The sequence below is a fragment of the Amphiprion ocellaris genome, chromosome 3 (assembly GCF_022539595.1).
Source record: "Amphiprion ocellaris isolate individual 3 ecotype Okinawa chromosome 3, ASM2253959v1, whole genome shotgun sequence".
Classification (NCBI taxonomy): domain Eukaryota; kingdom Metazoa; phylum Chordata; class Actinopteri; family Pomacentridae; genus Amphiprion; species Amphiprion ocellaris.
In genome coordinates, this window is record NC_072768.1 from 16,207,829 (window position 1) to 16,223,680 (window position 15,852).

Sequence of the window (15,852 nt, forward strand, 5' to 3'; positions counted from 1 at the left end):
TTTAATGAAAACTTTTTATTTTCAGTCATTGAGCTGTACAGAATGAATATCATCAAAACTAAATATATTTAGCGTTCAACAATAATGTTAAATTGTTGTGTCTGATGAGTTAAGAATCACTGTACAGTTGTATACTTTAAATATGTAACACAGCACTTGAAAACAGCTTAATTTAGTTTCGTTGCTAGGCCTGGAGTATTGCATTTAAGTTCTTGCCTGAAACAAAATCTTGAACAAAAAAAATCAAACATGAATACGTCAAAAGAACAAAATGTTGATTGTTCAGCCAACTGTATACAGTCAAGATCGTAAGGCAAACAATAAAATATTAATGTAAAAATCACTTAACAGGTTTACAATACAATTTACAATAAAAATACAAACTGCATTATTACAGCACAGCTGCCAGCATCTTGGCCTTATTGCCACTCTATCCATTAACTGAATGATAACTGGGTTTACATAAGAACAAAAAAAACCCTGTAAAGCAACAAATTATTATTTATTCTTGCTTTCAAAAGAGCTGAACTGTTAGACTTACTGAGAAATTATAAAGACTGTAGTATGTTTAAATAACCATCTCTGGTGATTGACTGTTTCTCTTCGCATCCAGTCAGTTTTTGATTGTTGTGTACGAAAATTTCCACAACTTGACTTCATTTTATCCATCTGACTTATTTTGTGGGTCAGACTGTAAATGTTTCACTTGGAGACGTTGTCAGGAAAGAGTTCAAAGTTATTGTTAAAATCCCATTCCTCTCAAAGGCGCTGTCTGTTGTCGTATCTGTGAAAATGAGAAAAACACATGATTTCCTTTGCAGTGGTAAATCTTTACAGGTTAAATCTGATAAGGTGCAGCAACTCTGTGACTTTTGGAGATTTTATTTATGTCCACTTAACACACACCTTGTTTGAGGAACCAAAGCATCAAAAGTTATTCCGCTTAATTAAGGATGTATTATAGATGTGTAGGAAATCAATCAAATCAAATCCGCACTGTAGTTAGATTCAGTGAATGTTGGCACAGTTAACATGGATATTAGTACAACAGTGTCTCACCAGTGATAAAAACAGGGTAACGAGATGATACATTCTGGACCTGCAAGCGCATCAAACATGTCAGATAGTCGGGCTGATCTCTTGACATCAGGTCACACTCATGGTAAGGCAACACCTCCAGTATTCCAGCATCTTGGCCCCAGTGAAGGAAGTCCTTCTTCTCCTTTGCTTCTGCGCTCAACCTGCAGTCAGGAGGTGCAAACTTAACAATCAGAAAGGCAAGATTTCAACAGAGATGGCAATTTGCAAGACACAGATGGATTTGTCTGAATAACAAAAGTAAATTAGAATAATAATTCCAGGAAATAATCATCAGCAAAAGGCAAGTTATGAAGTTTGGTTTGTATTCAAGCAAACAATTTCTTCTACACCTGATCCATGCTGCCAAAAAACCTGCGACACCCAAAGACATGGACATGCAAGACCGTTGAATGTGTTCTGTGGTATTAGGCATTATGAGGCTAGATGCTGTGGATCAGACTTGTTCCAGGACGTCCATCCCAACACTCTGCAGCTGATTTGTAGTTTGTTCCTACTTACCCAACTTATGGTAGGTACTCGCCCTTGTTTGTCTCTAGTTTGGCCCTAGTCAAAGAGTCTGAGGTCCCACATCCATGCTGCCAGACAGAACTGACTGTTCACTCAAGCTAAGACCTTGACAAGTGCAACAAATTGTAATGAGCTTCATTTGTGAGTGGTTATAATATTTTGGTTTCTCTATGTATGCTTATAATGGCGGTTATACGTTGCTAGTTTATTGGTTTGTCTAATGTTCATGCCACCTGCGTCTAGAGGCATTGTGTTTTTGGGTTGTCTGACCACCAATTCTCCTGAACAAGACATATATAGGACACGCAGAGGGTATTGTTTTTCAAATCTTGCATAAACTTTTATTTGGACGGAAAGATGAACTGTTTGGAATTTGATGGTCAAAGTCACTGTAACCTGATAAAACACATTTTCACCAGAGAGAATGTGAGCATTTTTCACATTTGATGTAATACTGAGTGCCCACTTTAAGATTGTCGTGACTGTAGAGATCTTCTGTGCTTCCAGGGAAACATCCATGTTTTATTTGAAGCAGTGTCTACTGTCCTGGCCACAACTTTGTGTTCTTTCACAGTCAGCTTTACTGGCCTAACTTGTGAATGATACAAGTAATTTGACTGTTTTTCTTTCTCTCAATGAATCTACGACATGCATTAAACAAGTTTGGACAGACACAGATGTAAACTTCAATTTGACTGTTTGATAGAGTATTACCACCTTGAGGTATAATATTAGTAGTACTTCTATGTGGCCAAATTTGTTGAGTTTTGTTCTTTCCTTTGACTACTGATTTCCTGTAATATGGCATCTTGTCGTGCATTATATCTTCTCCATTGGAAAAGACAATAAAAGCTTGCATTACCAAAGAGAAATGCGAATAAAACAGCTGTGATCTGCTAAATAGGGAACTGAGAATTTGCAGTCATATTTCCAGAATTGATACTCACCTCGCATTTTCCTTTAGTCGACGACTGTCTCTGTAGTGCAACATCCATTTCCACTTCCCATTGCTGCTTAATTCTTGCAAGATTTCAGACAATTTTTTCATGTTGCCTATAAATTCACACAAAGTTGAAGCAACAAGAATGAGTTAAGCTGAGATGACCTGCTTACTTGACAATACCTCAAACAGCAAGATGTTGGTATGCAGTTAAAAGTGCACATACAAAGACTGAGGTGCTCCAGTGCTGCTCTGTCAAACATGATGAAACCACCCCGTGTGAAGAGCTCCTGATGGGTGAGATTCACAACATCATCTGGTTCATCAATTCCAGCAAACTGCACGGCTGGGGACTTCTTCAGCTCAAGCAAATGTGGAACCTGAGTAGCAGAGAGCCAAGTCATTAAATCGTGATCGCCAAAGTCCTGTCGTGATCTTTTAAAACAGCTGATCTGTTACCTCACAAATGTGCTCAGCAATGTCTTCATTCCTGAGGATGATGAGCAGAGATGAAGAACTTTGCTCACCGAGGAAGAATTCCGACGGCTGTACAGCAGTGTGGCCCTCTGCCTCTAACTGTGCCTTTTAAAAATGAAAGAGAATATACCCAACCTGTAAAACACATTTCCCATTTGCAAGTCTTAAGCCCATTCAAACATAGGCCACTTAATGACCCTCTAATAAATATTGCACTCGTAAGCAAAAGACCAAATCTGCTTGCTTGAAAAGTAGCAATAACATGTTTGTCGGGTCTGTGATCAGGTAAAAATTTGATCGACATTGGATTGAAATTTCGGAACCATCAAAAAGTTGCTGCTCATTGTCCTTTAATTTGATTCAGTTATGTAAATAAATGTCAACTGATGATGACGATTGCATTTATACATTGGAAATCCTCTGACATGGAAGTGTCTGGATATGTTTTGAGGTAAATATTTCTGTGGAGACACACTGATCAGACAGATAGAATGGAAATGGATTATGCTGCTAAAGTAGACTCAGAGGTGTACATGAACATTCTATTTCTTCATGTGAAAACCTATAAATCTATGCTCACTGTAACTTATACTGCCAATTGAAGAGCCCGTATTATGCTTTTTGGGGTTTTCCCTTTTCATTAGTGTTTACAGCTTTTATTTTGAATGTTAGATCACACCAAAGATGTTTTCTTCCTTTCCTGCCTGCAACACCATATCCGTTTTATTTCATTATGCATCTATGTCACCATGTGTACTATGAGCTCTTTAAAGATCACAAGTTTTCCCGTAAAACTTTGTATTTGCACCTTTCATACATCAGTCTCTAAGCAGTTTATCACTGAAAAAAATAAGTTATAAGAAATATGCCAATCAAAATTTGTTGAAAACTCATCTTACCTTGGTTTCCTCAAAGAAGACATCATCTGATGTCACCAATATGTAGAATCTGTACTTTGTTTTACAGGACCTCTTCACTACTGAGTTGAGACTACTCCGAAAGGCCTCATCCATTTCTCTTTTCATTTGATCACAGAAGTCGAAATGATTACTTGGTTCAGTCTTTGGGTAATCTCGATCCGTTCTGCAGCCTTTAGGTTTAAAGGAGATCTTTTCGACTGCACAAATGTCTTGCATCGTAGTCTCGTACATCCGGGCACATTCTGCAGTCACACTAGAAACCCAGGCATTCTCCACTGGGTTGCTTGTTGTCTGAGGTAATTCTTCAGGATGCAAAGTCTTTGTGGTGTCTGTCCGGTTTTCCCTGTCAGACATGTCCACCTTAAATTTTTGTCCAACCATTGGCGTGTCCATGAGATACAGTGAATCGTCCCGCTCCTCTAGATTGGAAAAACAGACAGTCACAGGACTAGTGCAAGAAACCCTCAAGCTGTCATGGGTGTCCTGTTGGCAGATGGCTTCGTCTTTACGGTTTTTCAAAAGCTGCTTCATCTTTTCTGAAAAGATGAGGCACTCTTGTTCCACTGACATCTGAGTGATATCATCTTGAAGGCACCTCTGAGAAAGCTGTTCCAGAAAAGAGGAAGATTTCCTCCGGTCAGAGTTGAAGACCGTGCATACGAGTGAGCTTTGATGGCCCAAGGTGAGACTGTCATCTCTTCCGCTATTATCTACAGGATCTATAAATGAAGTTGATGCATCTGAGACATCGATCCGTTGCATCTCAATCTTCTTCTTTGTTGTTCGGTCAATTTTCTCAGCTGAACTATATCTGAAGAAATCTTGGTTTGCATCAACAAGTTTAGGGGAACTTTTTGCAGCTGATGAAGATGATGATGGAATCGTAGTGGATTCAGAAGTGTCCCTTCCTTGGTACTGATGTGATGCAAACTTAACTTCATCCGAGTTAGGTTTAGTGTGATTAACATTTGCCTGCCAAGTACTTTTGGAAGACAGCTCACTGTCTTCGCGCTCATCATCATTTAGTCCTTCAGAATTTCCCCTTAAAATTGCTTTTCTCTTCTTTTCCAAGAGCTTGGAAATTGCTGAGGCATATTTGAAATCAGTGGTTTTAGTCTGTTTGTTTTTGGCAGAGTTTTCAATGCACACATCTTTAGAAGAGGGACCTGCTTGACTCTCCTCACTCTTTGATGGTTTCACAGCCATGACAGGACGCTGACTGTATGGACGGGGTTCATTATTTAAGTTGGGCTGAGCTGTTGCTTTATATCTCTCTTGGTCTGTGTGTGGTTTCATCGCATGTAAATGCTCAACAGAAGGAGAAGAGATGTCGGAATGACAAAAATCTTGCCCTGCGAGGGATTCTTGTTCATCAGGTCTTTCAAAATAGCTAGATGAATTTGTTCTCTCCAGCTGAAACTTCGCGTGTACTTCCTCTAATGCATCTTCAAAAGGGAGTGTATGAGGGCAATCTGATGATACTGTATGCAGATCCGGCCTGTCAGAGGCTGCTGGCTTTTCATTGCTTATTTTCTTGTTCTTAATGTCAGCTGAGGTGTGGCTTAGTGATCGGCCAGTGGGGATGTACTTGCTGTTGCGGTTTGGGGCAAAAGACTCAGTTATGTCAGCTGTTTTGATCTGTTTGGATTTTCCAGTGAGGTTTGATTTGGAGAGGAACTTGTCTATACTTTGTAGAACTCTTAGAGTCCTTTGTTCAAGATCAGGATGAAAATCATGATGAAGGTTGGGATCACTCTTACCCGTAGAAGTATGACGCAGGCTTTGCTTAAAAACTGGGTCATCATTTATAGGCGTTGAAGACCTTCTTAGATCTTTCTGGGCAATGTTTTTGCAGGTTTCATAGCCAATGACATCAGAAGTGCTAATGCTAGGGCCACATGAAGGTATGTACCCAAATGGGTTTTCATCCATAGTTGGAGTAGGGCACCTGCTGTCAGACTCACTTCCCAAAATGACTGGCTGGTTGGTTTCATTTGCCTCAAGAATTGACAGTTTGAAAGGAAACAGTTCTGCTGTAATTTTAGGTGTACTGCACATTTCGTTGGGCAGGACTGTTTCAGGGTCGGTAGTATCACTGATAAATGGTATTTTTTCATGTCCTTGAACAACTTTTTGAACCTTGTCTTGTGGGTGTGAGCCATGTGTTTGCATGGTATCCTCTCCACAGGTTGCTATTCCAATAAATGGAATATAAACCCCACCGCAACTTTTGTCCAGTCCCTCATTTGTGTCATCTATTTTAAGATCTGCTTCTTCAGTAAAATCCTCTTCTGCCTCAAACATTTTTAGAACCTCATGATGAGGTGAGGGAGACTGGTGTTGAAATGACTCTTTCTGAGTTATATTCTCAACCTTATCTTCTCCTTCAGTTGACTTGCTTTCAGGGTCCTCATGAGCATTACGACAAAGATCCAAACTGAAGTCAGACATTTCAGGGTTTTGGTTCTCCATCTCCACACTGTCCTTTTTCTTGGGAACAGACAAACTGGTACAAGACTCATCCCATGAACTTGTGCCCTCATCAGACACGGGTACTGCGGTTTCGGAAGTTTCCTCAGCTGCAGGGTCATAGTCAATGAGTTGCATTTCTGATGGCATGTGAGGAACTTTTTCAGAAATAGCATGTTCATCTGTCAATGCAACATCATTTGCGCACGGCAACTTCAACGGTGAGTCATGGCAGGCAAATCTCACACTGTCTGCTGGAGGTGGTTGTTCATCCAGTTGTGCTTGATGACTAGACTCTGCAATGCAGTATGCATTTACTAGATCTGATCCATCAGACATCACAGGTAATGGCTGATCCCTCAAGTCTTTATCAGCTTCCACAGCTGAAACGCAATGTTTTTTCTCATCAAGCCCATGTTCTTCTCTGAAGTAATCTTTATCTTTGATTACTTTACCTTCACAATCCACATCTACATTACCATTTTCAGGTTGGTTTGGTGAGACTGCTTTAGGTTTCTCCTTAAATAACAGCTCCTCATTGTCTGAACAATGTCCATTGCAGATGATACTGGAATCTTTGCTTGCAGAATCGTGCCCTGTGTCAACCATTTTAAGAGAGGTATCTGTATTGCTTTCATGGGATGGATCTTCTTTCATTTCACAACTTTCCTCATCTTTGGATTCATCTGTATGAACTACATCACCTGCTTCCATGTTGGCGTCTGTCTCTTTGTTGGTGACAGATTTGGATGAATCCAACTGATCCTTTTGTGTTATCTCTGTAGTTTCAGGACTTTCTGTGCCATCTTTCATATCTGTGCTCTCTTTCTTGCATCCATGTAACATCTGACCAATTCCTAATGCAGTCTGAACAGTTTCTGCCTCAACAGATTCACTTATCATCTCTTTCTGAGGAGTTAATGTCCCATCATCCCTAAAAGATGGAACATCAGTGTGTTCCAGGCAGACAGATTTCTGAGGAGTAGAAGTCTTCTCACTTTCAAGGGTGCCTCTATCATCCTTCACCTCACTGTTTATCTTTGTGGAATGGATCATCTTTTCGTAACACTGGAAAAAGAAAGTGTCAACAGAATACATTAATTGCATATTATAAACTCCTAAGTTCATCTGTTTAACTTTTCAATGGTTTAAAAATTTGCCATGAATTTTCAAGGTCACTTGAATGGCCACTGATGTGCCAGAAATCCAAACAATGAAAAGTGCGAACACAATTGCAAACTGTTATATTATTATTTTGGCTGAAAACTAACTGGAAACGAGTGTCAACATGAATAAAATTAGGAGGCCACATAGTTGCTGCATGATATATTATGAAGTAAAGTTGTGCATGTCCATGTGCGAGTAGCAGCTATGTTATCAGGGACAATGGTTCTTTATAGGGTCTATTGTTACATGAATCAGTGGATCAAGCAGCCTAATGAAGACACCAAAAGGAAAAGCTTCATCATCAAGTCAGAAACCAGGGCTTCATCTGGCCTGCTGCCCTCACCAGTGCATAGCTATTTGGGCAGAAGACAAAGCCATAGGTCTAACTGAACACTACCCACTGACAAGAACAATCAGTATGCGGAACAACATCTCTAGTGGAGGAGAAGCTGAAGCTTGGGCATGAGGCTAAACAGCACTACTTGTAGTACTGTGCAAACATTTTAGGAATTTTAGATTTTCAGCCTTCAACCACTGGCAGTATGATCAGTCCGCAACAATATTTTGTAATGTGACAACAACCACAAACACCAGGATTACAAAGAAATATGTTCAGAGACAAGAAGAACAAGGAGTCCTGCAACAGATTATCTGATTCCCAAAGAACCCTGAGCTCCACATCATGAAGTCAGCCTTTAAATAAATGAAAAGGCAGACGACACTAAGGCAGATTAAATCCGCAGAAGAACTGTAGCAAGTTCTCCAATATGCAAATCATAAACTGCCTGCCAAGTTCCTTGAAAAACTGTGTAGGTCTATTAGGAAGAACTAGTGCTGCTTCAAAGGCAAAGGGGGTATCACACCAAATACTGATTTATGCAACTGATAATCAAAATGACTCACAACGCTAGTTTTAAAAGCATTTTTGTTTGTTATTTAGTACTTTAAATATCTGCAGACTAATTTATATGGAGATGGGTTTGTCATTCTGCTCCTTGACAGAAGTCGGACTCTCTCCATCTATGATGCTATGGTTTTGTGGCGTGTACATACAAGTATCTGTATGTAAGCTGATGTGTTGGTGTTTTGCCCAGAGATTCAAAGAGCTGCCTGAACATAATTGAGTTTGACAAAGATGAAGGCCTAAAATATCCTTTATTGAACCCTGTCGGGTAATTTGTTATCTTCATTTATCCGATCAGTATTAGTAGAAGTGAGTGGCCCTGGAGATGAACTCCAACTCCAAAGTAAATGTGGCAGTGAACTGAACTCCAAATTTACCATCCCAAGGGGAGTTGGGAACGTTAAGTCTGACTGTACAAGCAACTGTTTGGAGATGAGGTTTAACTGTCTGAGATAACTGACAGTATGAGATCGAATTCTGCTGGAAGACAGTTGATTGTGCCTTTCAGCTAAACTATTACCCTGAATAGTTCTGTATTAGAAGTTCCCTAGTTAGGCCAATGATTGTGTGCCTTCATCTTTATCAACAAGCACAACACCTGGCTTTTAGATGGTTCTATATTATAAAGATCGTCTAAACATCATCACAAAACATTCATAGGATTACAGTTTATCTTTAATGTAATAGTAACATTAGAAGCAAACCTGAAATGTGCTTGGCTCTGCTGGTAACTTTAGAGAGGTCAGTGATTCACCAGCTTCTTTCTGTTCACTGGACACAGAAGTTTCTTTTCGGTGGACTTGTGGATCTGCGGTGACAGCCTCTGCATTGGTGTTTCTCAGTGACAAATCCAAGATCATAGATTCTTGATCGGAGACAGAGTTGGGCTTTTTGCTGAGGTCCAAAACCTTTGAAATCAAAGGGTCTGAAGTGTCTGTTACGCTTGGAGAAGCAGCACGTGAGTTGGCTTTTAGCTCAGGGTCAGCTGGCTTTGATGTAATTCCACTGGAGATATCCAAAGAATTACCATCTTCTGAACATGTGTATGTAAAGTTCGAGTCAACATGAAAGAACCTGGCTGTTGACCGGCTGTAAAACAAACCTATCCACATGTGGACGATGAGCCGCACCTCTTCACTAGTGTCTTGAACGGAGAAATCCCATGGCCTATTGAGGATGCCAAATGTAAAAGATTAGCTATATTGTTGATTGTGACATCTAAACTAAAACTTTACCCCAACTTTTCCTGACTAAATACACACAGCAACAACACTACAGTCAATTAGCAAAAACATTCTTTACTTTTATGTTGAGAGTCATAGCGTAATAATCACCATAAAGTACATACCCATGCAATGCTCGGATGATAGCTTTGTCCTTTGAGTCACATGTAAACTTGCTGTCTAGACTAAAGTCATAGTTTTCTTTCCATTGTCTTGTGACTTGGATAGATCCCTCCTTGTTGTTAAAGTTACGGGAGTATCTGAACTTTTGCCTGTGAACCATGTATTTTTTCAGGTATTCTGGAGTCCTGTCGTTGTGGTCGCTTCTGTCTTCCTGACCAACAGAGGGGTGTAGTGTTTTAATTCCATCGCCATTCATTGTCTGTTGATGGTGCAGCAGTCTGGTAGACCCACTCACAGGGCATACCTGGAAGGGTGTACCTGGCAAATCCAACAGTAGAGAGGAAGACGGGGGCAATGAGTAACCATGTTCTTTAGATATCAAACCAACCAATTCACTGTCTCCCACAAGTTGGCTTGGTGAAGGAGACTCAAGAGCCTGAATGGATCTAGCAGCAGGCTGTCTAAGCAGAGCATGAAGGACTGACTCTTGTTCAGAACTTGAAAGACCTTTTATAACATCAGACTTCTTCAAACTTGTCTCAGGTTTTCTCTCAAGTGCTGGGCTTGGTTGTGGAAGAACCTGGTCATTATTGGCACTGAGTGCCAAGTCAGCAAGTAAGTTCAAAGCATCTGTAGATGAGCAAGCACTGTTCACTTTTTCCTTAACAGTCTTCCTGACAGAATTATCTCTAGTACAGTCTTTGTTATTCAGTTTTTCACTGGCAAAACAAGCTGGAGTTTGAAAATGTAACCACCCTGTGAAGACAAAACAGAGGAGAAAAAAGAGAAACTGCATGAAAATGAAAAGTCGCACATTGAAAGCATTTGAAATATACCAATGTTTTCTATTAAGAACTTGTCACCAACAGGTAAATTATGTCATGATTATTTCAAAGAAAGATGTTGCTTTATTAAGCCATGAATATCATGTTTGGTTGCAGATTGACAGGACAGTAAAAAAGCAGTGCAAGCAAGTAAAGAGCAAAAGCAAACTACGATCTAGTAAAGACTGAGCAAAGCGCAGAAGAAGCATGATGAAGACAGTTACTGGAGGGACAAAGCCAAGGAAAGGGTCTGTTAGTTTCATATCATGCACAATACTGACAAGATCATTTATCATGAATGGAAAAACAAAGCTTTCAACTCTCAGAATTTTGAAAAACGACTTACATTTCTTTCTAATGTATTCTGCAGGGATGCCTTGATGCTTTTTGAGTGTTTTAATCCGCGCCCCTCTGGGAAAAATTGATGGAGGCCTGTGCATGATTTTAGGTTCCTTGTCAAAAGAGGTCAGTTCTATCATCACTGTTGAGTCTTTCCTTTGCTGTGTATCCTGATCCTCAGTTTTTCGTACCTTATCGGGCGAATCTTTAGGGGTCAGTCCTAAGGCATATGCAAAAAGAGGGTCAACCGACAGCACCTTTGAAACTATCTCGACACCAACATTGGTGCTCTGGGTAGCTCCATTATTACGATTCAAGGCCTCAATGTTGGAGTCCAGTTTGTCCTTCTTGAGACATGGCTCGCTGTCCGGAGAAGCATTAGCAGTAGTGTCCTCTGCCATAGTGAGATTTGCTTTCCTCTTTCCTCTTAAAATAACTGATTTTAGTTTGCTAAACAGAAATTCACCCTTTGCTGGGCTCCTTCCCTGAGGCAAGGTATCAGTTCTTTTTTCCTGCTCTGGTGGTGAAGGAGGACTATCTGTGTCATCCTTCTTTGAAGAATGCACCTTGCTCTCCAGACTCAAAGGCACTGACGGACTCTCACCATCTGGCTGCCTCAAGGTGCCCTGTTCAGGATCAACATGATGTACAGTGACATTCTGTACATGGTTCCCGTCATCTGTGGATTCTACGGCCTCGGTTTCATCCACTGCTGTCTCTGGAGCAGTGCTGGACACTTGCTCCATCTCAGTTGTGTCAGCAGCATTCACAGGGGCATCAACCAACATTTTTTCAGGACACTGTTCATCTTTTGTATGCTGGAGGTGATTCTTTAAAGACTTAATTTGATCAGCAATATCTACAGAGCCATGAGGAACCAAGACTCTTCCGCATTCACTGATAACTGCCTTTAGGTCCCAGCGCTCTGTTTTCTTTTTCAGGGTACCAGTCTCAAGATGCATTAAAATAGTGCTTTCCAAGGTTGGCTGCCCAAGGTCAGATTTTTCCTCCTCCGCTATGGCTAAACCAACAGTAGCAAATCGCGCCTTTTTATTTTTTGCTGATAATTTTCCAAATCTGCGCTTTCGCCGTAATTTCCTCCAATCAGTACTTGAAGGATTACTCAACTGCGTGTGGTCAGATGACTCCTCATTGTGTTCATCACTTCGAAAGTTTAAACTACCTTTCTCTCCTGGTGTCTGTAAACTGGGAGTCGCAACACAACCCATCGATGTCTCTTTCTGTCCTTTGGAAAGTCTACTCCGCAGTTTCCTCTGTTTTGCTCTTGGTGGATTGTCCTTGGAGCAATCCAAAACCGTTTTGTCAGTCTCATTGCTGACAGAGTTATTTTCTGACGTGTGCAAAAGACCAGAAAACGGAAAATCACTGTGTCTTCTTGTCGACACAGTACTGACTACACCTTGAGTCTTATCAGTGACACTTCGCCCTGCTGAAGTGATGCTCACAATCAGCTCTGCAGGAAGGTCATGTGATACAAGGGGAGTGAGGATATTTTCAACGTCCATATCATCAGTTTTTTTCAGTACAATGAGGTCACTGCATTTTTCATTATCTTTGGTAGCATTTCCAGTTTGCAAATTGTCTGGTACAACATTTTGAGGCACAGTTGGTAAGTCAACTTGAACTTCAGCACTTGATATACCACTGTCTGCAGATGTCTCAACATGTACAAGAGATGTCTGGTCTGATAAGTGGTCCTCTAGTCCTTTGCTAACAGGACTGGCTGGGGCCTCCTCAGGAGATGAGACACAGATATAGACATCATCATCAAGGTCTTCTCTTCGCTCCTCTTCTCCAGCTGCCAGGATTTCTGAAGCTTTAGACACCGGCAGCTGAAACGAAGCTTGTTTGCTCAGGTATGACTTCAAGCTCTGCCATGCTCTGTTACTCCATTCAGGGGATGAATAGAGGTCTTTGTGGGCATCCGGCACATCATACTGATCCGGAAAGATGCTGACTTCCCTGGACGGACTGAATGCCAGCCCGGGATTTATCAGTGCTGCGTAACACTGCATATGCTGCACCAATACTTCACAGAGATCTTCACTTGGGTCGATGGGTGTTTTCTCAATTTCCCCCTCTGCATAACTTAGTAGTGGCAGAACCCGATGGATTTCAGATGACAAGGTAGAGTTTCTCAGTCCAGATTTTGTGTCTGTGTTAAATAAAGAAAGAATACCCATTTAGTTTCTGCTCCTGTAATCCTGACTGACATTAATGCTAATCAAACATGAATTAGAAGAATGATGCAGGGCAAATATCAAACATCTAAGTGATGTGGGATGTAAAAAACTTAAAATATCTATGTTAAACAAAATGATACATTCACCTCTCACAACAGCTCGAGACTCAGGAAACACAAACATGCCTTGTAGAACATCAGTCACACTGGACCCAGTATCTGGAAAAAAAAGACGTGGTTGATGTGTAATGTCTACTCTAACAAAGAATCTTGTCATGCAATTGACAGTATACTGTGCTGTCATCATATTCATATCTTACCATCATATGTGAGGAAGTGGGAGGAGTGCAACAGGATAAGAAACCCACCATCATTCAGCGGAACAGCGAGAGACTGTGCAAAATTAAGCAATGTTTTTTGGATGTTAGATATCAAGAAAAACTTTGGCTAAGAGAACCATCTCTTGTATTGGATTGAAAATTTCCTTGCAGAAAGCATGTAAAGACATACTGATTAGTCAGTCAACAAAAATAGTCACCAAGTTTATCAATGAATTGTTTAAACCATTTGATTAAATTACAAACACATGTACCAACCAATTACGGTTGGTTACAGCCGTTAAAATCCAAAGATCTGCTTGGTTCGTGCACTTCAAAATCATTACAAATTTGACACTTTAGGTATCTGACTGTTAGTTATTATATGTAATGAGTGACTCAGTCCTACGGTCCCTGAAAGTTGATAATAAACAGGAACTCACAAGATCTTTCTCCTTGATCTCACACAGAAGCTGAGCAAGTGAGCTGGTTTCTTCCGCTTCAGGATTAACCAACTCACACAAACTGCAGTATAAGCCATCCAGAAAGACTGAAAGACAGCAAATTAGTTCATTATGATATGTAGATTCCTACATAGAGGATCTTTTGGTGCTCCACAAGAGGTTGTAACTACAAGCAAAATAAAATCACCAACATCAAAATAAGAATGAAAAACAGCAATTCAGTTTTTAACCAGTTTTGCTGATTAGAGTTTCATTTATTCAAGCATATAACATGTTTTTTTTTATTTGCATCAAATGGTAAGAAATGACAAGAAAATGTATATATTTATGTCAAACAGCATAACATAGACTCATTGCCTATAGTGTACATGGATCAATCTTGCTTAGTGTCATGCTTAGTCAAACCTCCCAAAAGGCTCATTCTAAGTCAATACTTATTTTTGAGAAATTCCTTGAAAATATCTTTTCTGACATCTTAAAAACACACCTTCACTGGCGATGCAGCTTTCAAAAACAGCCCTTGGCAGCAGCTTTCTCAGATCTGACATGGAAATGGCACCGTCAACTTTCACCACTGGTGGCCTGCAACAGAGACAAACAGGAAGCACAGAAAATAGGTGATATAAGCTGAACTATCAAAGTCAAATAAGGATACATTGAGTATTTTCTATGTGCACATTTAACTTACAGTTGTGCAGGGATTATTGCCCCCGCTGTACATCTCATCCCAACACTGTAGAACTGGCTGCCTATCTGAAGCTGACCCCTCCAAGGCAAGTAGTGACAAACTGAAACACAAATAATAAAATACCACAATTATTAAAGAATGTGCTGCATTTCCATAAAATCATATTTTCAGTAAATCAGATTTGTTCACATACAAATTACTAACATAAAAATCCTGTCTATATTAACATGGTACTAGTTGTATGACTAATTTATGAATATATCTGTATTAGTTGAAATTGCATAATAATAAATGAAGGACTACTCCAGACATATCTGAACAGTATTAATGATAAACCATATGGCAGTTCTGCTGTGCATCTTTTCGACAGCAAAAAAGACTAATTTTCTGGTTTATGTGGACTGCTGAGCTAAGCTGAATGCAGTATAATAAAATAATGCAGCAACAAATTCTTCTTTATGAGGGTTTGTAATTTTAGGTTCAGCTGTAACTCAACTGTATGGTCATTTATTTGACTTTCCATCAGGGATAAAATAACAAAATAAAGCTAAAACTGTTGTAGTAGTAAACAGGAGGTATAGAACGAGGCAAAGTACCACTAATCAGAGTCACTAAGCAATGGTATTCTTCCTAAAATGACTCTTTGGAAAGTGTGCTTTTGCAAAAATCAACTCTGAAAAACAGACAGTCCAGTGCTTCAGATTTGGCACAGAGGTTATGAGTGGAAATCAGAGTTTCTGTGACAGCTCAGGTAGTGTGAATGGCGGGGCTTAATGTCAACCACTATGAATGGCATCCCCTGCTTGCTCTTTGGCATTAAACTGCAAGATTACATTTTGTAAAATAACATGAAAAGAACCCTGAATAATTTTGGGAGCACAGTCTTTGGTCAGATGAGACTACAGGTAAGTTCGATCAACTCAGATGGGGTCAGGCACATTAGTCATGAACCTCTTCAGAACCACCACAGTTTTGCATTGTCCCAACAGTGAAGCATGGAGGTCGGAGTATGATGACACGAGGCTGCATAAGTGCAAAATGTGACGAGGAAATTATATATGTAGGTGGAACTATGAATTCCTGATGACATCCGGTCTGTAGAAGCTTGGAAAAAGTGGAATATTCTAGTATAATAACAATCCAAAGCACACAGCCGAAATCACACAAGGGTTTCTAAGGACGAACA

General features: G+C 40.1%; 1 protein-coding gene across 2 annotated transcripts in view; it reads right to left on the bottom strand.

Moving 5' to 3' along the window:
• The window catches only part of tasor2 (transcription activation suppressor family member 2), a 20,576-nt gene continuing 4,724 nt past the window's right edge, over nucleotides 1-15,852 (bottom strand). Inside the window, exons 9-22 of one of the 2 annotated variants that reach the window (XM_023267536.3) lie at nucleotides 14,667-14,766; nucleotides 14,466-14,560; nucleotides 13,958-14,064; nucleotides 13,518-13,590; nucleotides 13,345-13,416; nucleotides 11,002-13,170; nucleotides 9,834-10,149; nucleotides 9,190-9,652; nucleotides 3,925-7,482; nucleotides 3,008-3,130; nucleotides 2,775-2,928; nucleotides 2,556-2,661; nucleotides 1,060-1,241; nucleotides 1-784 (exon numbers count right to left, since the gene is read on the bottom strand). In XM_023267536.3, the coding sequence (XP_023123304.2) occupies nucleotides 687-784; nucleotides 1,060-1,241; nucleotides 2,556-2,661; nucleotides 2,775-2,928; nucleotides 3,008-3,130; nucleotides 3,925-7,482; nucleotides 9,190-9,652; nucleotides 9,834-10,149; nucleotides 11,002-13,170; nucleotides 13,345-13,416; nucleotides 13,518-13,590; nucleotides 13,958-14,064; nucleotides 14,466-14,560; nucleotides 14,667-14,766 (7,616 nt within the window). In that variant the 3' untranslated portion in view covers nucleotides 1-686. Of the gene's footprint in view, nucleotides 785-1,059; nucleotides 1,242-2,555; nucleotides 2,662-2,774; nucleotides 2,929-3,007; nucleotides 3,131-3,924; nucleotides 7,483-9,189; nucleotides 9,653-9,833; nucleotides 10,588-11,001; nucleotides 13,171-13,344; nucleotides 13,417-13,517; nucleotides 13,591-13,957; nucleotides 14,065-14,465; nucleotides 14,561-14,666; nucleotides 14,767-15,852 lie in introns of both variants that reach the window. The other variant, XM_023267535.3, reaches the window with a different exon arrangement.